The 23,481-nt window shown below is 49.5% G+C and overlaps 1 protein-coding gene across 1 annotated transcript; it reads left to right on the plus strand.

Annotated features, from left to right (window-relative positions):
* Positions 1–2,092: 2,092 nt before the first annotated feature.
* On the plus strand, positions 2,093–22,719 carry SLC2A7 (solute carrier family 2 member 7). The gene is made up of 12 exons (XM_019746667.2): positions 2,093–2,286; positions 4,034–4,132; positions 5,515–5,675; positions 7,869–7,993; positions 8,870–9,022; positions 10,628–10,753; positions 11,200–11,387; positions 12,842–12,952; positions 15,063–15,164; positions 17,596–17,671; positions 19,267–19,394; positions 20,012–22,719. Exons 1-12 carry the CDS (start codon positions 2,257–2,259, stop codon positions 20,231–20,233), a joined length of 1,521 nt encoding a protein of 506 aa, XP_019602226.2. The 5' UTR covers positions 2,093–2,256; the 3' UTR covers positions 20,234–22,719.
* The last annotated feature ends 762 nt before the right edge of the window (positions 22,720–23,481 follow it).

A 23,481-nucleotide genomic window follows, 5' to 3' on the forward strand; every position in this document is an offset into this window, starting at 1 on the left:
ACTGGGGGCCACACCAACTACAGAGATAAGTGAAGACGAAAGGGAAAGGACGCTTTGGGAGAATTGGAAAATGTCAGGAGATGGGCGGTCCCTTGGATGCTGATCAAGGTCAGTCAAGGTCAGGGCATTTAGCGAGTGAGAGAGACGGAAGTGAGGAAGGGCTACAAACCCTGTTTTTTTCACTGCTGTACCCACCATGCTGAGAAGAGTGGCTGCACACAGCAAGGTGTCAGAGGATTATTATTACTACTTTTTTTGAATGGATGAGTCTTGGCAAGGAGGATTGAGAGTGGTGAAGACAGAGCAGAGCGAGGCTGAGCTGATGTAGGGAAGAGCATGACCAGCCCCAAGGCAGCACATCCATGACCATTAAAACTGCAGATGGAATTAACATTGCTAACCAGCTAACCCTGAGATGGATTATTCCAGTGGGACCAATGTAATCACTTTGGAGAGTGAGAACCAGAAAGACTCAGTCACATGTTGTTGCCTTTGAAGACAGAGGAGGGGGCCAGGAGCCAGGAATGCAAGTGGCTTCTAGAGGCTGGAAAAGCAAGGAAGTAGATTCTCCCCTGGGGCCTCCAGAAGGAACACAGGCCTGCCTGCTGACATCTTGACTTTAGCCCAGCGAGAACCGTGTCACAATTACCAGAACTAGGAGGTAAGAAATGCGTGTTGTTTTAAGCCACTGAGTTTTTGTAATTTGTTACCACAGCCACAGGAAACTCATAGGGACCTTGGTACTTGGTACTAGGGATTGGGGGAAGTGATGACAAATACCTAAAACTATGGAAATGGCTTTGGCATGGGGCATTGGGAAGAGCTTGGAAGAATTTTGAGGAGCATGATAGAGAAAACCTAGGCTGCCTTGAACAGACTGTTAGTAGAAATATGAATGTTAATATTTCACTGTTCACTGGGTGGCCAGGCCATGCAGTCAAGGTGAAAAGGCAGGTAAGTGCCATCTAAGGGAGAGACTAGTGCATGATTCAAGGTCACTGAGAACAGATAGTTCACACACCGGGCACAAGTGGTGCAGCAACTACCTCTATAGCAGGAAAAGAGAGTGTGTACAAGATCCAGCCTCTTACAATGTGCCTGCCCCCGCCCCCACTCTGTAGGGGTGGAGGGCAGTGTGGCTCTACCCTCAGTCCTCACTCATGGGGTCTGAAATACAGAAAGCTGGGGTGTGCCTGGGGGCCATTGCCACATGCTCTTTAAGCAGCACACAGGAGCACACACTGAGCCCGAAACAAGACAAAGAGTTCCTCACAAGGTGACAAGGTCAGCATGGACTGTGAGGGCTCTTTCTGTCTTGGTCAGGCAGTGTCCCAGCCCAGGGCCCATTCTTACGTGACAGAGCTAGCAGGGGACAAAAGACACGTGCCGTTCCTAACAGTTTACTAGCCAGGCTTCAGAAGGAATGAGGGCACAGCAGAGAAAACATATTGTACTTTAGAAAATACCTAAATTGTCACGAGCAGACCATTAGGAGAAACAAGGACCTCAAGTTCTCTTATTCCTATGGTGTACCATCATGCTACTTTCCACACGCTGACACATTTTCACCCAGGCACCCAGTGTATTTGGCTTTGGCCATTTGCCATAAACTTCATGACATGTTTCCACATTCTTATGTAATTTTCATAATTATCCTTTGAACTGGCAGCCTGGCATTCCAACCAGTTGGTCTGTCATAATTTATTCAGTCATTCCCTACTTTATTTTTTGCTGATAGAGAGAATTCTGAAATGAGCACCTGTGTTCAATATTTTACTGACTTCTTTAATACCAGTAAGTGTAATTAGAAACAATTAAGTTGTATGTCTTTAAAAGTATTCCATTTGTTCTTTCCCCAAATATGGACAATTACTCCAAATTTGTAAGAGGAGGCACAGAGAACAAACACGGGAGAAGCATTGAGATCCTGGCCACCAGGCCTGACTGGGTTTCCAGGACTCCTCATTTCTAGGGACTAATGGCAGATAGTGTTTTTTCCCCTCCTTGGTGCCATTGAGGAGGTTCTGGTTTGGGGCTTGGCAGATGCAAAGACAAAATTCATGCTGTGTGTGAAATTTATCTTATCAGTACATCCAAGGAAAATGTGCTCCTGGGGAAAGTCAGCAGGGTCCAGAGGCCAGAGGGTAATAAAACCACACAGGCCGAGGAGAGAAACAGCTGGTCCTGGGCAAGCAGTCGGCACTGAGCAGGACCCGGGTATCGCTTGGGAGCACACCTGTTTCTCCCCTGAACAGGATGGAGACGCCCACCCCACCCAGGGAGGCGGTAAGTGCCGAGTCTAAGAAACTGTCACTGTCCCTTTCCCATTGGGAGAAGGGTTCTGTGGCTGGAGGGGAAAGCTTTTGAAGTGCTTCTGGCAAGGAGAGGACAGCACTGCCCCTGCCTTTCCTGGGGTGTCGCCAGCCCTGGGAGATCAGTGAGGGGGGAGGCAGCTTCATCAACCAACACAGCTCTTCTCTGACAATCTCAGTATGAGGTTCTGTGTGGAATATCACGGTGGTGGTACCTCTACTGTCCTGAATGATAGGAACTTACCGTCTTTCACTGGATATTTATTAATAAGGTGCTATCTCAGAATAGTCATTATTCACATTTGCAAAACTCTTCAACCATTTGATACCTGCAGGAATCCTGAGAAGCAGACAATATGTGTTATAGTCTAGAAACCCATTGAAATGACTTTCCTAGGGTCTTAAAACTGGCAAGAGGAAGAACTTGGACCTTGACTCACTGTGACCTTCCCCAGCCTCTTGTTATTATGAAATGAAATAATCTATGTGTAAAAATACCTTGAGACGTGTAACAATTATACAAATATAAGATGATTTTTTAAACTACTCTTCACCCAGCTGGATTCCCATTTCAATCCAGTAGCACATTTTGTAGACTCTACTTTCAACATGTGTCCTAAAGCAGATACATTTCACCATCTCTCCTAAATCATTGTTGAGTGAGGGAGGTTGAGTCCAGCTCCAATGAAATGTGGGAGACTGGATGACGTTGGAGATGTCACCTCCCTCCAACCTTTGCCCACGTCCTGTTCCCCAACCACTGAAGGTGCCTGAATCCTGCATCTTGCTCTTCTGGTTCCCAGGTGTACGGGGCTGAGGGCTTTTGGCAGTCAGGCAGCTGGTCAGGGGTGCAGTTAACAGGCAAGCAGAACGGTGGGAGGATGGTCCAGCGACCCTGGCTCTAGACCAGCTAGTTTCTCACCTGAATAGAGGGAGATGCCCACCCCACCCAGGAAAGGCTGAGTCCTGGGAGGCACCGATTCAGGCAGCCACAGATCCTGCCCCAATTCTGCCACCCCCTCCTCAGACTCTGGCTCTGGGGCCAGTTCCCCTGAGCTTCCCTGGGTGCTGTGGTAGCCAAGGAAGCACAGTTGCCTTGGTTTTCCTGATCCCTGCCCTGGAATGAAAGACAACCCACATGTGTGCTTCAGGGTCTCTCTGTTGCTCCCTCCATGAACACTCCTCCCCAGATGCTCACAGTCTGCTCCCCCTAATCCATTAAGGGCTCAGCTCCAAGGCACCTCCTCAGAGAGGCCTTTTCTGTCCACCCTACCGAACACAACCCCTCTTTCCCTCCTGTTACCTTGTTTTAGTGTCCTCATAGCATCATCGTTATTTGGAATTCTCATATCTGTTTGTTCTCCCCTCCCTCCCCCACCTACCCTCACTAGAATGTAAGCTCTACAAGGGCAGTGCGATGCTGCACCTTTTCCTGAAGCACCCCCACCTCATCCAGGGCCAGGCACATTTGATGCTCAGATATATATGCAAGGAGGGAATGAATGCAGTTGAGGAACGGGAAACGATGCATGCGCACTCCCCCCGCCCCCATGTCTCAGACCTCTGAGAGCCCCACTCCCAGCCTTGGGCTGCAGGCCCCCAGCCTGCCACGACCTCCACCTTCCCAGGGCACAGCCTGGGGTCCCCTACTTCCGGCCCAGCCTCAACCCCACTTCCAGAAGTCCTAAGTTCCACCCCCCAGAGTCTCTCATCTTCTACAGAGGCTCCAGCCCACGCTAGTACTGGCGACATTGAGTGCAGCCTTTGGCTCGGCCTTCCAGTACGGCTACAACATCGCTGTGGTCAACACGCCACACAAGGTAGGTACAAGGTGACTGGGAGGCTGCCGCCATTTTCCTCTGTGGAGGCCGCCATCTTCCTTCCGGAAGCTGCCATCTCCCCCAAGCACTCCCTGGATGCCCGCTTCTGGAGACCAGGGGGTGACTAGGGTTGTTTCTCCCTGGAGTTTCATCCTTTCCAGGTTCAATGGGACACTGGAGTGGGGTAGAGTGGGGTGGGGGGAACCTGGCTTCACTGCCCAGTTGCTTTGGGCCTTAGTCCCACTGCCCTTCCCCTGGGAGGGCCGCTTGCAGATAGCAGAGAGAATGGGGTCAAGGACTAAATGCTGGGGCATTTGGGGATTGGGGTTGGGGTTGGGGGAAGCAAAGGAAAAAGAGAAGGAGCCCCTGTAGGTGAGGACGAACCTGAGGGAAATGTCCCCAAGGCCTAGTAAAAGATAGGAGGCAGGGACACCTCTGCTGATAAGTCAAGATGAGGACTGACAGCTGACCACTGGCTTTGACCTCATGGAGGGCAGGAGTGCCCTTGACAAGAGCAGCTGAGGTGAGAGCTGGAGGAAAAGCTTGACTGGAATGGGTTCAAAGGAGAATGGGGGGGATTGAGGAATGACGGTGAGGACAGACTGCTTTTTGCAGGAATTTTGCGGCACAGAGGAGCAAAATATGAAGCTTAGTGAGGGGAGATGAGGGGATCATGTTACGTTATTGTAAGGCAGGAGTCATGTTTGTGTACTAAGAGGAAGGATGCAATAAAGAGGGAAGAGCCAGTGATGCAGGACAGATAGGGGACAACCGCAGGGAGAAAGTCCCTGAAAGGGCAAGGACAGGACCCAGGGTCTGTTACCATTCACTTGGGTATATAAGTTCTGCTGTACTTTAAAAAGCAGTGTCATCAGTTTATAGCTATACTTTATTCAGCATTTGCTTTAGAGGAGGTACTACAGTAGTTGCTCATGGCATATAGTGATATAATTACTACTATCGATGGGACATCTTTTCTTGGTTAAGCAATGTACCATCACTATATCACATTGAATGGCCACCAATTCTCTATTAGGTAGATATTGTTTCTATAACCAATGAGGAAACTAAGGCTTATAGCGGTACTATAACTTGTCCAAAGTCACACAATTAATAATAATATTTATGTTGCCTCTTGCAGAATAAGACCCTGCAAAGTGAATTTTTTTAACCCCTTTTTGTGCAATCTGGTTCCTCATCTCGCCCATCGTACAGTAGGCTTTTTCATTCTCAGGTAACAACAGAGAATCAATTGTGACACCCTCGGGGTATTGGCAGAAGCGTCCTTCAGAACAATGGCAACAGGCAGCTGAGAATATTACCTCATTATCTCTCATGAGTCGCCCAGTATTCTTGGCTGCTGATGGGGCAATGTTTTCCAGGTCTTGAAGTCATTTTATAATGACACCTACTTCGAGCGGCATGGAACATTCATGGACGAGAAGGTCATGCTTCTCCTGTGGTCTTGCACTGTATCCATGTTTCCTCTGGGCGGCTTGTTGGGGTCACTGATCGTTGGCCTGCTGGTTGACAAATGCGGCAGGTAAACAGGAGGTGTGCTATTCTCATTTAAAATCACATTAGTAAACCACACTGTCTCTGGTTGTTGTGCATGTGGTGGGGAGTGGTGTGACCTTGAAAAGCAGGAGGCCTGGAGTCTAGTCCCCACTTTGCCATAGACGTGATACCCTTAAAGCAAGTCCCTGAATTTCTTGGGATTTCTTCCCTTGTCAGTTGCACGGGAACAGCAGTCCCGTCGTCAACCCCACGGAGGTGGTACAGCCTTTGATCAAAGTTCTTGACGGTACTAGTGCCTGGTCAGCACTTCCAGCAGGTACTCAATAAATGCTTATTGACTGGGTTTAATTTGTGGTCAGGTGGCCTGTGGCTCCAAGTTGTAATAGCTGCAGCCTCTCCCTGCGTGGCCTCGTCAGTGTTGTTCTGAGGTTTGGGGTTGAGACTGAGTCACTCCACATGGTCCTGTCTCGTGTCTTCTTCGAGAAGGCACAGTAGCTCTTTGTACTTTGCTTGGCTTGCACGGACTCACTAACACTCTTTATGCCTAAGCTCAGGTGCTGCAAAGACGTGACTCCACAGATAAGGGAGGTAGCCCAGGTCAAGGTTCCTGGGAAGGAAGGGTGTGAGCCAAAGTCTCAGGCTGACACACCTGGGAATTCTCTCGGACCACACCCACTCTTTGGATTTCACAGCTACACTTGGATTTGCTGTACCAAGGTGGACAGTTTGTGGGTGTGAGTGGAAAACCCTCTAAAGAAGCTAACTTCTAAAGAACTGTGGCAATTCAGTTTTCATGCATGGAAGAAAATATTGGCAATTGAAAATTAGTTATTTATTGAAGCAGGACCAGTGGGACCTCTTCTTCTAGATACTTGATTAACAATTGATGTGCCATATGCTGTGCACTTGAATGAAGGAAACATTCAATATGTCGTAATGATGCCATAATCCAGACTTTTTTGTGATTCAGACTGTGCTGTTCTCTGCTACACCAGGAGTGACTGGACTGTTCTAGAAGCTCAGGCTTGGCCTCCACTTCCTGCCTGAACCAACAGTCACAGGACTTTGGCAGTGGAGGAACCTTTGCGATGGATTCCTTCACCTCCATCATTTTGCAGATGAGAACCCTGAGACTGGCTGATGCATTAGAGCTCTCCTTGTCCCAGTGGGGTCCAGACAGCCCTGAGCTAAACTATGGCTTCCTGGTCAGCAGGAAGCGCTGGGGGAGGGCTGGCTCGGGTGCACAGTTTGTTCTCTCTGGCTTCAGGGCTGGCTGATCCCCTGCTCTCAGAGTTTGGGCTCTGATGCAGCTCTCTCAGGGGTACAGCTGCCCCAGGAGAGAAAAGGGGTCTGAGAAAGCCAGTCTGCATATCTGGTTAGTCCAATGCTGCCTGGCAGAGAATTTTCACAGTACTCTATGCTACCCCTCAGGAGGGGTTTCTGGGTTTCTCTTTAAAGACCCCCTACCCCCTAATCCCACCCCCACTCCTGTCATCAGAGCCCGACCCCCTGGTTCAGCACACAGTGACATTCAGGGGTCTGATGGTCCCCAAAGCTGAGCGGAGTGTGGGAAAATCAGAGTGGTGAAGCCAGCAGCTGCTCCACAACTGGGGCACCCCATTCCTTCCTGATTCCCCACTGTTTTCTCCTCTGGCAAAACCCAAGCCAAAGAGGGTGAGGGGGATAAGGGAGCCATTGATGGAAGCCAGCATGGGGGGCACAGAGCATAGACTGGAAGGGAGGGGTAGATTGTGAGTGACAGGCAGGGGACAGACAGCATAGTTGTGTTTCTCGGACACCCCCTCCCTCTCCTTCATAGACTTATGGGTTTTCAGCCTTGGAAGGAATCTGAGAGATCACCTAGTCCGACTCTGTATCCCCCTGTTGTGGAAGCCTCTGTTCAACATCCCTGGCAATCTTCATCTAGTCTGGTCTCTGCTTGACTACCACCAGTGACAGAAGGCTCCCTACCTGCGGAGGCATCTCATTCTTTGTCCTTCCCTGCTGTTCTCAGTCAGCTCCAATTGCTAGCATGTCCCCACACCGCACCCAACCTGGGACTTCTGTCTGTCGGTCCTTGCTTTCCTGTTCTTCCTGGCCACCAGCCCTCTCAGGCACATTCCCGCCCTTGTAATGGCTGCCTGGGGAATAGGAGTTGGTGTCAGGAGAGCTTCTGCCGCCTCAGCCCCCTGCCCTCTGGGCTCTGCTGTCCTTGCAGAAAGGGAACCCTGCTGATCAACAACATCTTCGCCATCGTCCCTGCCATCTTGATGGGAGTCAGCAAAGTGGCCAAGGCTTTTGAGCTGATCATCTTTTCACGAGTGGTGGTGGGAGTCTGTGCAGGTACCTGGAGTGACAGCTGAAGCCCCAAGCCCACGCTCAGGTTCACCAAGCGGGAAAGGGTCTGAGGCCCAGCACCACCGGTCAAGGCTGGGGCAGGGGAGATGAGGGTCTTCCTGGTTCTGCCTGGCTCATTTCCCTCCTGGGGTATCTCTCTGTTTCCAGGCCCTCGCAAACCTCATGTTCTCTCTCCCCTCCCTATTATTTAACAAAACCTCTCAGGGAAGGATCTTTAGTAACTTTTGAGTGGTGAGCACGCAAGGGAGTATACAGATGTCATATTATATATTTACATAATATTATTAAACAGTAACTACCCCAATACATTTAATTGAAGTATCAGTAAGTGACAAGGCTTTACAAGGTGTCTTCTGAGGAGGACATGCAGTGTACACTGAAGACGAGGGCTTCGAGGAAAAGGAATACAGAATTTGGGGCCTTGGTCAGCAGGAGAGCCCCATTTCTTACCTGCGGTGGTTTCTTCTATTTTAAAAAAAGTGATACAAGTAATCTGTGCCTTAGAAAAGTCAGAAAGTAAGTCAGAGAGTTGTCTTTAAGTCCCACTACCCAGGGCAGGTGGCCCCAGCTCTACAACTAGGACGGAGATGAAATTCTTCTCACACCCTGCCAGCGTCCCCTGAGAGTTTGAGGATTCTGGAAGGGTTTCCTCCTAATTGCAAACTAAACAGCCCACATGGCCCATTTCCATCTCCCTGGAGGGAGGTGGGGGCTGAGCAAGCTGCCTGTCAGCAGTTCTGACACCATGAAGCTCGGGGATCATGAGATGGAACTGAATTAAGTCTCAGGGTCCCAGGTCCCAGGTCACGGGAGGCTGGGATTTCTTTGCTACTCTCCTGATTTTTGTTTTGCTGGACCCAGGCATCTCCTACAGTGCCCTTCCCATGTACCTGGGGGAGTTGGCTCCCAAGAACCTTAGGGGCACCCTGGGGACAATGACTGAAGTTTTTGTCATCGTGGGAATCTTCCTAGCGCAGATCTTCAGCCTGCAGGCCATCCTGGGCAATCCTACAGGTATTGGTGGCACCCCAAGGTCAAAGGGAAGAGGGTATGTGGGGAGCACATGGGGGCTGCAGGCGCTGGGTCCAGCTATTCGCTCAGCTGTGCCCATGTCACTGGCGGAGCAAGTCCGTTGAGTTCCAGAGGTGATCTTTGGGCTGAGTAATGTGCAGTTTGGTGACATGGGTGACCTTGAGAAGGACAGTTTTGGTGAGTGATGGGGACAAGTTGAGCTTGGGAATAGAAGGAGACTAGGAGACAAGAGACGTACACAACTCTTGGGAGTCTGACTATTAGGTTGGTGCAAAAATAATTGCGGTTTAAAAGGTTACAAATAACTGCGAAAACCACAATTACCTTTGCACCAACCTAATATAAAGGGAAGGAGAGAAGTTGGGTGGTAGCTGGAAGGGGGAGTGGGCTGGAGAGGAGAGGTTTTCTGTCAGCTGGGAGAAATAACAGAGTACATGGCGGCTCTGGGAATGAGCCAGTAGCCAGGACATGGACAGGGCCGTCAGGCAGCACACAACACAGCTGTTACCGGCTGGGTATGGCGCTTGTAGACATGTTCTTCTGGTTGCTTCTATTTTCTCAATGAAATAGGAGGCAAACCCATTGCTAGAGAGCGGGCGGGGCGGGTGGGGGAGAGTTGGGGGGGTGGGGGTGAGGGTGGGGCAAGGGGTGAGGGTGGACGTTTAGGAGAGAGGAGAAGGGGTGAAACAGTCACTGGGGGAAGTGAGTGCAGTGGGGTTTGCTTTTGTTTTTTCATAAACGTTTTCAAATGACACAAATTCCTTAGTGGGTGGATTTATGTCTTTGTCCCCAAAGTACGATGAAGGGACTTGGAACCCAGTAGGTGCTCAATGAAAGGTCATTAGTTCTAACGATTCCCAGACTGCCCCAGTGTAGTTGAACGTTACGCGCTCTAATCATGGAAGGGGACCTGAATGAAGGCATGCTGGCTGGCTGCTGCCCAGAGCCACCTGGCACTGATGCCTCGCGTGTGCTCTCTCTTCCAGCCCTCACCACACTGGGTGTGGCGCTTTGTTATTATCACCATCATATCATCATCTTTACTGATGACACAACAAGTGTAGAGGGGGTAAATCAATCATCCAATTCCCATCACAGCTGGCAGGGGTTAGCTGACTCAGTATGTCCTGCTTAACCCGATCCTTCCCGAAGGAGCTTCCACAGCCACTGTGCTGGGTACACCCCCGCCCCCTACCCAGCCTCTAGTGAGGGAGAGATGTCATTCGTAGCCATAAAATTAGCAACAAGACATGGCTTCATTTTCTCTAGGGCTCACACTTTTAAATCATATACTGTTCCTAAGAAAAGCAGTGCTCTTCCCGCAAAAGGAACTGATAACATATCGTTTTAAAATTGTAATTATTTTCTCCATTTTAAAATGTGGAAACCCTGTGTGGTTGGGTCCTGGGCAGCCACATCTTGGCAAGGACTAGATCCCTGCTGTCCTTGGCTCTCACCGAGGGCTAGAAAGCCATGGGAAGTGACCTTGTAAGAGGAGAGTGTTGGGACATGGGGAAGGTCAGCTGGAGCGTGCCCAGAGCCCCCAGGGATCCCTGGCAGTCAGTTCTTGGTGTCGGTTTGTTCCAGGCTGGCCTGTGCTCTTGGCACTCACGGGGGTCCCTGCGCTGCTACAGCTGCTCTCTCTGCCTTTCTTCCCTGAGAGCCCACGTTACACGCTGATTCAGAAAAGAGATGAAAACACAGCTCGGCAAGGTACCGGAGATACAGGCTGCTCTGTCAAGACCCTCTCACCCTCTCTCTTCCCTGCCACCTCCCACACCTGCCCAAACGTCTCAAAGCAGAGAGCGGGCAGGTGACGGGATGGGGAGAAGCGCTCGGAGATGCAGGTGCAGATGGGAGAGAGTAGAACTGTGGTGGTGAAGCTCTGCGGTGTGGTCCAGCAGAGAAGGCAGACAAGGTCACGGTCAACATCATGGCTGATGGGTGTTGAAAGTTACGAGCTTGACCAGGGTGGGTGTGGTTGTGGTTGGGGACACCATCCCAATGTTAGGGACCTAGTTGGGGTCAGTGAGCATTCCACACTGGGAGAACAGCCTGTGGCCAGAGGTGGGCCAAGCTTGTGGGGAGCTGCCCCCGGCTACCCTAAGCCATGCGTAAGTGCCATCAGCAATGAGATGAGGCCGCTCTGCTCCCTGCAGCTCTGAGGAAACTGAGAGGCTGGGCTGATGTGGATGACGAGATGGAGGAAATGCGTGTGGAGGCGGAGGCCGAGAAGGCTGAGGGCCGCCTGTCCGTGCTCAACCTCTTCACCTTCCAGCCTCTGCGATGGCAGCTCATCTCCATCATTGTGCTCATGGCCGGCCAGCAGCTTTCCGGGGTCAACGCGGTACGTCGGGCCGTGAGGGGCTGGCCAGTGTGCCCAGCAGTCGGCAGGAGGTCCCAAGGAGGGGTGATTAGCCCTGCAGTGGGGCTACTGCGGTATCCAAGCAACGTTCTCTCACAGAACTTCCGGTCCTCTTGAAAGCCACTTGATTTTATTAAACCCAACAAACATTTACTAAATTATCAAGAATAGTATGCACATGAGTACTGTAGTGTGCATATTGTTCCAAAGTTCCAAGTGTGCAAAGCTGAGTTCTGTATCCAGGAGGAATGAGAATGAAAAACCAGTGGCTGTAGCTCACTCCTCAGTAGCTGGGATAAGCCAGAGTCCTAAATACATGGCCGCCAGGTAATTGCACCCTATTGCACAGGATGTTATTGTTGCAAGGAGCAAGGCATCCCTGGAAAAGGCTCAAGCAGAACCAGACTTAATTTACAGAAGCAGCTCAAGCAGCGGAAGGCCAGGGACGCAGCTGGGCATCCATTAGGAGCAGCCCAGAAGCGAGGACTGAATGTCTTGAGGGAACCAGGGAAATTCTCTCTGTCTCTCCACTCTACTTCTCTCTCATGCCAGCCTCACTTTTCTCTTGCTACAGAACCTTTTCTTTGCTTCCCAGTCCCCAAGAGAAAATGTCCCCTGCCGATAGTCCTTTCACCTCTCTTCAAGAGACTAGCTGGCTGAGATGAGCTGGAGACCTTCTAGAACCAATTTCAGGTTCCCACGGGAGGTGGTTAATGAACACAGTTTGGATCACGAGCCACCTTGGACTCACTTATCTGCGACCGTTGGTGGCATCGCTTTCTGTGAACATGGTTCTTTGACTGTAACTGGAGCTATGGGTGGTGTGGAGGGAAGGGTGGAGATCTGAAAAACACATGCTGGGAGTCCGGGGGTTGCTTCCATAAATGTCTGTGATTGGGTGGGTAATCCAGTTGGTACACAAGTAAAGTGTCAGGAAGAGGTGGCATCAGGCCTTCAGGGCCTCGTGAACATTTAACAAGTGATGTTGGGAGTGGTAGACAGCCCCTGGCAGGAGCCGCTGAGTGGGCAACAGCATGTGTGGCTTTCGGAAGGGCTGTGTGTCCTGGGCCCTGGGCTGGGAGAGAAGCTGAGCTTGGGATTCGCTTGGCCCAGAATATAGGGCAAGGTGTCATTCTGTGGAGGCTGAGATAGTGGACTAACAAAGCGATGGAGGGAAAAGTCTTAGAGTCGTCTAGTCTAGCTCCCATATAATAGGCGCAGAACCTGAGTCTCAGGGAGGGGAGGACCTGTATAACTGGGGTGCCGGGCACAGCCAGGCTCCATCCCAGGTCTCCTGACTCCAGGTCACAGCTCTTTTGTCCCACTACCAACTGCCATCTTCCTGTCAAAGGGAGGTTCTCTGGGATGTCAAGACTGTTTGTTGTGGCAGCAGGAAAAGTAAGCCTGTCCTCACAGGCCCTGTGCTTCTGTATTAGATAAACTACTACGCAGACACGATCTACACATCCGCTGGCGTGGAGGCTGCTCACTCCCAGTACGTCACCGTGGGTGCTGGCGTGGTCAACATTGTGATGACCGTCATCTCGGTGAGTGACCTGGAACGTCCTTTCCCCTGGGGTGGGAGGGGAGGTCCTAAGCAGGTGCCCTGCAGGCAGACAGGCGCCCCACAGAGTTCACTGAGAGGCACTGGGGGCACAGGTCCTGGATCACCTGAGGGACATGGGCTTCGGGACGTGCACATACTTACCACTGTGTGACCTTGACCTGGCTACTTAATACCTTCAAAGCCAAGTTTCTTCCTTTGCAGAATGGTGACGGTGATTGCAATACCCATTATGCTGATGTAGGTGTTATTTATTGTTGGTGTAAAACTGTTACTACATAGTTTTATATTTAAAATCTGAACCACTTACGCCTTCTTGCATATGCTGTTAAAAAAGTGAATCCAAAAAGTATGTCTGCTCATGTACAAAGTCAGGTGACCATGACGTTCTTTTCTCCAGAACTTTTTCAATGGTTGTCTTACATTTTTTTGATTCCTACTTCTTGAGTTACTTGTGAGGATAAAGGTGTTTTAGAAAGCTTTTTATTACTTATTTGTATTTTCCCCAGAGCCAATTTAAGGCCCAATCAACTTTCAGAGGGTTTAGCAGGGTGGGAGGGAGACGTGAAGGGGAACAGCAGGAGAGAGTGATGGGAGGATTGGGGGCAGGAGCGAGGCCCCAAACCCCATTCTCCACCCTCCCTCCTGCTCATTCCCTTAGCCCCTCCCCTCTTCCTCTAGGGCAGATCCATCCTCCATCCTCAGAACCCTTCTACTCTAGGTAGGCCCCTCTTCCTCTTCATTTACCTGGAGAACCCCAGCCAGAAAGACAGGGGAGCCTCCTCTCTGCCTGGGGACCAGAAGGGGATGGGGCACCAGGCATGGAAGGTGGCCTTACTGCTCTAAGTTGTGTGTGCAGGGCTGGGGTTGCTCCTGCCAGGCCTCACTGGAGGGCAGTGATAATCCCATCTGTAGGCTTGTTGGCAGAAACGGAAGTGACGTGCGTAAAGTGATCGTGGAAGGTCTGGCACTGAGTTGGCCCTCAGTGTGGCCCTGTGGTTGACGCTGGTGTAGGGGTGGAGTAGAACTGGAAATGGTGTCAGAACCAGAGGAAAGGAAGGAATGCCGGCCAGAAGGAGCATGGCTTCTGTGTGGAATATTCGAGAAGGTACAGGCTGAGAAAAAGGTGCATGTCCGAGAAGTGGAAAAGGAAGTGTGTGGGGTGAGGGGGACCCTCACGATGTGAGACCAGATTCTGGGTGGCCATTGCCTGAATTGGAGCAGCAGATGGTGGGAGGGGGCTATTTTAAAATATAGGTTTTTACAAAATAAATAAATAAATAAATAAAATAAAACATAGGTTTTATTATTATTCAGGTATGATGAGGCCAACATATCAGATGTTTGCCATTAAAAAGATAGTTTGTCACTCACAGTTCCAAATTGTGAGAGGAGGGAGAGAGGGGCAGGCCGCATGACACAGGGCCACTTGGAGAAGCACCAGGGACGGGGGGTGGGGGGTGGGGGGGTGGTGCACAAAGGCCTTTCCTGTGGTTTCCGTGGGAAGGAACAGGAAGACAGGCGAGCAGGCTCAGGACTGGCCACTTTGAATGGTTTCGGCTGGCTCTGGGGCACGGAGGCCGCCCCGGTTGTCTGGTACCTGCCCTGGGTGATTAGGGCAGCGGGCAGTGGCCCTGAGCGTGAGAGCCCAGAGAGGAGGTGGTTGGGGTGCGGGCTCTGGATGGGTTGGTTTCATATGAAAGGCACGCTCAGGGTGATTTGTTTACTGCGTCTAGAAATTGGCTAACCACGGTAGTCCCTCCAGAGGTCAGCGGGGCCCCAAGATGTCAAAGCATCAAATACAGAAACTAGGAAGTGTGGTCATGACAGTGGGGTGGGGTTGAGGGGTGCAGGTTGTGGAGATCCAGGGCTCTGCTGGTGCCTGAGACAAACAAGGAAGGGCTGTGGTATAGTCTGATGGCGTGAACTCAAACTCACGTCGAGATAAGCAGCCTATGTTCCATGTAGTAGGCAGCAGAGGTAAGAGGGGGCCCTTAGGGAGGGACCGGAGGAGGGGATGGCGGCACCAGGTCCAAGAATTCGGGGCGTCCCCAGTGCCATCAAGCCCTTCAGCTTCTTCCCTTCTCCTCCAGGCTTTCACTGTTGAGTGGCTGGGGAGACGGCGCCTCCTGCTGGTCGGCTACGGCATCTGCGGTTTGGCCTGCCTCACCCTGATGATGGCGCTCCTCTTCCAGGTCTGAATTAATTTCCCTGCCCCATCACGCAGGGAAGGGGAGCGGGACCCAAGCCTGCAGGCGTGTGGGAGGCCGCTGTAACAGAACCAGCACCAAGCGACCAGGCTGGTTCTCAGCCGCGTCTAACTCCACACCCCCTACACGGCAAGTACTTTGTAATGCCTGGTCCTACAGGGCCCTCACCGACCCGCAGTCATGCAGATTAAGTAACTAAATAGAATGCTCTAACCATAACGTAAAGGAGAAACAAGAAGAATTGACAACAAAATAGGTATTTCAATATGTAAATGCACTAGAAAATACCCACCAATGATGAGCGAGAGTGGATATAAGAGAAGGGAGATCAGAAGTCATGCCATTCAAGAAGTAGAAGTAGATGGGAACCAAGTTGGTGTGGACGACAGAATAAACTCGCGTTAGGATAAGTAATAACCATGGACCATACGTGTTTGTATGTGATAGGAGAAAGGGAAATCGCCTTAACTAGAGCAGGGACAACACAAGTTGTCCCTGCAAGTAAGCATGGTTTGATTTATAAATGTGTCGTAAAAATAATGCCCCAGGTTGCAAAAGGAGGCGGCGCTCTCATCTTGAAACCTGACTTCATGTCAGCATGTATGTCGGTCTCTAATATTAGAAATATCTTGGAGACCTGATCAGAATGAAGTGGGAAAATAAACAGTCATATGAGAGGATATAAAGTAATTGGAGATCGGGTCAGAGTAAGATTGGAACACAATCTTTCTTGTTTTCTCCCCAGACAAGAAATATATCATTTTAATTTGTAATTTTTCTCAGCCTATATTTATTACCTGTGTTCTACGAACATTTTGAAAATACATAGGATGGCCATAACATGAACTGTTCTGAAGACACCAGCGTCTTGTACGTCCTCCCTTACTTCTTTGCCATTGTTTTTGTGGTAACTGCGCCCGCAGACAGAAACCCTTTTCAATTAAAACTGTATATTTGGAACCGCAATCATACGTGAAGATGAGAAGCTGCAGAGAGGTTATTTTGCAATTCAGAGACAGTGTCTTCCTTCTTCTCCAAGCTGTCCTTTCTGTAATGACTTCCTCTTAATTCCTGGCTGAGAGCAAAGACCATCAGGTAGACAACTGGCCATGTTCAGGGAATCACCCAGGAGCCTGTTGGGGACAGGGCTGGCGGGGAGCAAAGGACAGGGCTGGGAGGAAAATACTAGTGACAGTCCTGTCTTGGTTTAATTAAAGTTTCCTTTTTAAAGATCTTAATTTTTTTTACTTTAAAACTCATCTAAGTGTTTAGCAGAAACTTTAGGGACTTTAGGCAAGTGAAAACAAGTAAATAGAACTAGACATTATCCACGGAGAGAATTGCCAGTTACGTCTGGGAAACCTTGGTGGTGTCTCTGGCAACCCTTTTTGTCTTACTGCCTCTATCCAACCGATCAGCCAGTCCTATCGGCTCTGCCTGAACACATACCCACGTGGCACCATGTCCACATGGCACCATGTCCAGGACGGCCCCTCCAGCCTCAGCCATCCCTCCCTTGTGTCAAGTTTGGAAGTGGACCCCAAGCTGCCCGCCTGCTTCTGCCCCGCCACCCACAGCTGTCTTTCTTGAAACGTGAATCAGAAATTGTCCGTCTTCTGCTCAGAAGCCTCAGCTGGCTCTTCACCACATGTCATCCTGTGTTCTGGAGGCTGTCCCTCTCCCCTGTCATTTTTCATTGGACAATTCATGGAGAGAGGTGTTCCTGGCCCACCTCACGGCAGCGCTGTGCCACCTACTCCTTCGTAGCCCTTCTCATAACTGCAGTGAAACAGTTCCACGCCCAGTTAGTTTAAGTCTGTACCTGGTTTTGCGCCGGCCGTTGCCCTGGCTGTAGGGGGCAGAGACGGCCTGGCAGCCCTCCTGGTTCCATGGCTTCTGGGGGGATTCTCTCAGCTGGTGCAGCGTCCGGGTGCCAGCTCCAGCCCTGCCGATCGTCTGACTGGGCCGTTGCTTGACCCCTGAGGGACTGGACGTCCTCATCGTCTGTGCTCAGGCTCTCTGTACACTGAGTCCACACTTGTAGGATTGAAATGATAATATCCTCGCTCAGAGGGACATCATGAAGATGAAGTGGGTTGATAATTGTGAAGGGTAGAAAATTAAAAAAAAAAAAAAAAAGGAGGTGCACTTCCTGTCACATTACTCTCAACTAGAAAAGGCTTGTGGAAGCCTGTCAACTACAACAGGATGTCACTCCCTCTTCTCATCTTCCTGGCGCTCTTGTCCATAGCGCCCCTGAAGCCCACGTAGGTGCTCAAATCCAGGTGTGGCTCCTACCTGTGGCGGGAAGGCGGGACTGCAGGTGGACCCATCTGCACGTGGAGTCTTGGCCCTGAGGTCTCAGCGGTCCCAGGCCGGGCCTTGTCAGGCACAGACACCATGCCTCTCCCCACAGAGCAGGGTCCCGGAGCTGTCTTATCTTGGCGTCATCTGTGTCTTCACCTACATCGCAGGACATTCCATCGGGCCCAGTGAGTACGTGCACACCCCGGCACCCCCTCCAGGGCCCACCCAGCACGTTGTATCTGGACAAATAGTTGTCAAATGATCTCATGCCCTGGACTCGTGCTGTGCTGATGTGCCCTTTACCTTTTCCTCTGTTCCGGTACAAACCCCACCCACACTTGAAGGCCAAGCTCAGTTTGCCTTTTCCTCAAAGGCCATTGCAAGTCACATTCACTCAATCAACAAACATTTACTAAGTGCCAGCCAGTGCCACAGCCAGACCTGGGCCCCGCCAATCTCCTGTGACTCCCAGAGGTGCCCAGCCTCAGAGCTGAGCTTCTGCAAAAAGGGAGCTCGTACCAGCCAGTCCCCACTGTGGGCACCTCGGTTTCCATCCAAACCCTCTACACGCTTGCTTTAGCCTCCAAGCCCAGAGCCCACCCGATGCTCAATTGCCTTTGGTCCCCTGACCTCCAGTTACGGTACCAAAATAAAGGCACTGATCCATTCAACACACACTGATGGGATAGATACCGGCTTTCCTGTGCTGTGCCATGCATGGGGGACAGAGCTGTGAACGAGGCCATACAGTGGTGTTTAAGGGTATTTAGGTGGGCTTTTCGGCATGTGCCCTGTATGTGGAGGCAGGAGGGCCCAGGAACAAGAGGTCGGGCGTGTGTGTGGGAGACCTGGGTTCTAGGGCTCTGTCCCTCACTGCCTGTGTCACCAGAGCAAGCCACTGAGCTTTTCCAGGCCTCGGGCTCCTTAGTGAAGAACGTGGGTAATCAGATGTGCTGGCAGATTGGGGATCAGATCCTGGACTGTGTGACATGTGAGCCAGGTCCTAAGGAACTGCATTGCTCCGGGTCCCCAAGAGGGGAGGAAGGAGGCAGGACAGGGCGAATAGGACACTCCCCTCAACGGTGAAGAAGGCTCCCTCCCTCTGGATCCTACGAGTTTCACATTTGATGTTCCCAGGGCAGCTCATTCGGGGGCTTTGAATTCCTTTACATCTCCATCTATTGAGACTGAGCATTTTCAGCGTGGTCCCTGTCACCCCCAAGGGTCAGAAGTTGGCTGGGGGAGGGAGAGAATTTTATTCTTTTTATGTGTAAAGTCATAGATAAACATACAGTACATAAACAGATACACAGTGTATCTGTGGTATTAAAACTGTATGAGTGATGATGCTTGGGGGCGGGGACAGGGCGTGGGAATGGCTTTAGACAGTTTAGACAAGTCTCCCTAAGGAAAAAGGTTGAGAAACAGACCCAAGGTAAGGCGCCCGCAGCAGGCACTTGCCATTCCCCAGACCTACCACAAGGGGGAAGCACTTTCCAAGCCCAAAAGCTCATTTGAGCTCTGCTCCCTTTCACTGTCTGAGATTTTCAAAATGACACCCACACGAGGGAAGAAAGGATTCTTTGTGAACCTCGGAAGGAGGTTGTCCCCACCCTGCACCACGCAGCTGTGGGTGAACCCAGGAGGAGCCAGAGGGGAGAGGAAACTGGTGCTCTGGCTTCTTTCGTTGGCCAGGCTGTGCTCAGAAGGGTCTGGGGTTGGGGGCAGGGGCCTCCGATCCCCTCTCCACTCCATTCATCCTGTGCTTTCTGCCCTCGAGGTCCCGTCCCCTCCGTGGTGAGGACTGAGATCTTCCTGCAATCCTCCCGGCCAGCCGCCTTCATGGTGGACGGGGCAGTGCACTGGCTCACCAACTTCATCGTGGGCTTTGTGTTCCCTTCCATTCAGGTGAGTGGGGACGTCCGGAGGGAAGCAGGGGTGGGCGGCCCCTTGCCCCATTCCCTATTCCACCCTGCACACCCTCAAGGCAGGAGGGGCTCCAGGAAATAAGCAGTGGTTCCTGCCCAGCTCACTAAGAACATCAGCTAATTCGACAAGGGGTGGCTGGCAGACACATTCAAGGTCCATGAAACACATGGCACCACCTCCGTCAAACTCTGAGTATGACAGTTTCCCACGTACTGAGAGCAGCTCTCATTCAAATCGTGAAGGGCTCTGGTCTGCCAAGTTCAAAGGCAATAAAAAACAAGCTGAAGCCAGAGAGAGGGAGCAAATCCGCTTGCTGCTGCCCCCTTCCTCTGCTTCTGGAGGTGTGGACATCAACTCCACGTTCTCCATGCCTCAAGGCCAGAGGATATAACATCGCTCTTGTGAAAAGGCTAAGTAATCATTTTTGATATGAGGACAGGACCCAATTTTCTAACTATTTCACTCTTCCAGAAGTGAAACTAAAACTGGCCACCCAGAAACTCCTTCATGACTCACAAAGCCCCCCCCCCCCCCAGAACTGTCCCTGTCATTTCTTTGTCCTCCCTTCCCTCCTGTATTTTTGTCTTGTGGCCTAGGAGGCCATTGGGGCCTACAGTTTCATCATCTTTGCTGGAATCTGCCTCCTCACTGCTGTTTACATCTATGTGGTGATTCCTGAGACCAAGGGCAAAACATTTGTGGAGATAAACCAAATTTTTGCCAAGAGAAACAGAGTTGAGATTCTAGAGAAGAAAGAAGAAATCACAGATGTTGGGTCTCAGATACCCTCTGTGCCTGCCATGGAAACTTCCTTTTAATGGCTCAGCATGTCCCCCAATACCACATCAAGGCTTCCTTCTCTGAGAAAGGGGACTTCCTGCCCTAAGCCTTGAGGGGGAGTCACAGCTGTGAGATTTTTGTGCCCCCCAGTGGCAACTGGGAGACTTTGGAAAGTTTAGTCCCTGATTTGGTTGAGATGTGGTTAGCTTCCAGCGCTAACCCCTGGGAGCAGTGATGCAGGAGGATGTACATGTACATGAGCATTGATTGGCAAGACTCGATTCTGTGACTACATTGGCTCCAAAACTCGAATGACGTATGGACACACTTTTATAAAGTAAAACTTTTCAAGTTCAGCGATTGGTATGGAGGCCAAGATCCCGGTCAATGTGTTGGTTTGAGAATCAAAGGAACTAGAGGCCAAAGCCCTGGATCCCACTGCCTTCCTGGGGTAGGGGTCACGCCTTCTCTCACTCTGTGGCTGCATATACCCTGGTCAGCGTCACAGCCTACAAGGCCAGTTGGGCAAGAGAGGTAAGAATGATCTTGGGATTGTTTAGAAAAATACTCTCTCTGGGTTGGTCAGTTGATATCTGCTTGGAAACAGGAGAGCCCTGTATCGAAAGAGCTAAAGTGCCAAAGCTCACTCACTAAGAAATACATAACCTGTATAGCCCTATATCAAATAAAGAAATTGAACTTGTAGTTGAAAAACTTCCCACATAGAAAACTTCAGGCTCAAATGGATTCACTGGTGAATTCTACCAAACATTTAAGGAAGAAATAATACCAATTTGACACAAATTCTTCCAGGAAATGAAAGAGGAAGGAGTATTTCTCAACTCATTCTATGAAGCCACCATTATTCTGATTCCAAAACCAAACTAAAGACCTTACAAGAAAACTGCAGACCAATACCCCTGATGAACATAGATACAAAAGTTATTGACCAAATCTTAGCAAATAGAATACAATGATATGTTATAAGGATAATAATATATCTTGACTAAATGGGGTTTATTCTAGGAAAGCAAGGTCGGCTTAATCCTCCCCAAATTTATCTATAGATTCAACACAATTACAATCAAAATTCCAGCAGGATTTTTTTTGGGGGTGGGGAGAGTAGAAATTGACAAGCTGATTCTACAGTTTATATGGAAATGCAAAGAACTTAACCAAAACAACTTTGAGAAAGATGAAGTTGGAGGACTAATATGACCTAATGTCAAGACTCATGATAAAGCTACAGTTATCAAAAGAGTATGTCATAGCAGACAGATCAATGGAACACAATAAAGAATCCAGAAATAAATCCACACAGACAGACAACTGCTTTTTGACAAAAGCAATTGAATGGTGACAAGATAGTATTTCCAACAAACGTGCTGTGATAATTATATTCATATGTGAAAAAAATGAACTTTTATCTATACCTCACATCATGTATAAAAATTAACTCAAAATGGATCATAGGCCTAAATTAAAGCCTTAAACTATAAAACTTACAGAATAGAACATAGGAGATAAATATTTGTGAGCTTGGGTTACACAGAAACAATACCAAAAGCAAAATCCATAAAAGAAAATATTGATGAATTGGACTTTGACAAAACTAAAAACTTCTACTATTTGGAATACACTGTTATGCCAATGAAAAGACAAGCCACAGACACAGATGTGCCAGATGTGGCACATCTATGTGAAAATCATGTATCTCAGAGAGAGTTGTATCCAGAAGTATAAATGTATAATATATAAAGAACTCTCAGAACTCAATAAAAAGAAAACAAACAACTCAGGTTTTAAAGTAGGCAGAAGATTTGAACAGATACCTCACCAAAGAAAACATATGATTGTAAATAAGCCCATGAAATGATGCCTAACATTATTAATAATTAGGGAAATACAAATTAAAACCACAGTGAGATACCACGACATACCCATTAGAATGCCTGAAATTAAAAATACTAACTACATCATGTGTTGGCCAGGATATGGAGAAACTGGAACTCATGCACACTGATGGTAGGAATGTAAAATGGTACAGACACTTTCAAAACGTTTGCCAGTCTCTTAAAAAGCCAGACATCTACCTTATAATCCAGCATTCCACTCCTAGGTGTTTACCCAAAGAAATTAAAGCACATGTCCATACAAAGCCTGCTACACAAATGTTCATGGCAGGTTTATTGGTAATGGCCAAGTGCTGGACACAGCATCCCTGGGTAAAGGAATAAACAGATTGGGGAATAGCCCCATGATAGAATACTACTCAGCAAAGATATAAGCCATTGCCGCACGCCACACTGTGCATGGGTCTCAAAGTAACTCTGGTCAATGAAACAAGCCAGACCCCCCCAAATGCATATTGTATTATTTTAATTATATAAAATTGTAGAAAATGCAGACCAATCTATAGTGACAGAAAACAGACCAGTGGTTATGTGGGGGAAACTTTTGAAATTATGGAAATGTTCATGATCTTCATCGTGGTGATAATATCATGGATGTGTACATATGTCAAACCGTCAAATTGTACATTTTAAATAAGAAAAGAAATGATTGATTAAAAGTATTTTTAAAAATCACATTAGTAAACCACACTGTCTCTGGTGGTTGTGCATGTGGTGGGGAGTGGTGTGACCTCGAGAAGCAGGAGGCCTGGAGTCTAGTCCCCACTTTGCCATAGACGTGATGCCCTTAAAGCAAGTCCCTGAATTTCTTGGGATATCTTCCCTTGTCAGTTGCACGGGAACAGCAGTCCCGTCGTCAGCCGCACGGAGGTGGTACAGCCTTTGATCAAAGTTCTTGACGGTACTAGTGCCTGGTCAGCACTTCCAGCAGGTACTCAATAAATGCTTATTGACTGGGTTTAATTTGTGGTCAGGTGGCCTGTGGCTCCAAGTTGTAACAGCTGCAGCCTCTCCCTGCGTGGCCTCGTCAGTGTTGTTCTGAGGTTTGGGGTTGAGACTGAGTCACTCCACATGGTCCTGTCTCGTGTCTTCTTCAAGAATGCATAGTAGCTCTTTGTACTTTGCTTGGCTTGCACGGACTCACTAACACTCTTTATGCCCAAGCTCAGGTGCTGCAAAGACGTGACTCCACAGATAAGGGAGGTAGCCCAGGTCAAGGTTCCTGGGAAGGAAGGGTGTGAGCCAAAGTCTCAGGGTGACACACCCGGGAATTCTCTCAGGCCACACCCACTCTTTGGATTTCACAGCTACACTTGGATTTGCTGTACCAAGGTGGACAGTTTGTGGGTGTGAGTGGAAAACCCTCTAAAGAA

Source organism: Rhinolophus sinicus, linkage group LG06 (assembly GCF_036562045.2).
Source record: "Rhinolophus sinicus isolate RSC01 linkage group LG06, ASM3656204v1, whole genome shotgun sequence".
In the NCBI taxonomy this organism is placed as follows: domain Eukaryota; kingdom Metazoa; phylum Chordata; class Mammalia; order Chiroptera; family Rhinolophidae; genus Rhinolophus; species Rhinolophus sinicus.

Bases quoted from the DNA above. Each gene is read 5' to 3' on its own strand.
- SLC2A7 (XM_019746667.2), top strand. From the start codon at position 2,257: ATGGAGACGCCCACCCCACCCAGGGAGGCG. The intron at 5,676-7,868 runs GTAAACAGGAGG...CTGTCCTTGCAG, and splicing joins CTGGTTGACAAATGCGGCAG to AAAGGGAACCCTGCTGATCA. The intron at 17,672-19,266 runs GTGAGTACGTGC...TCTGCCCTCGAG, and splicing joins AGGACATTCCATCGGGCCCA to GTCCCGTCCCCTCCGTGGTG.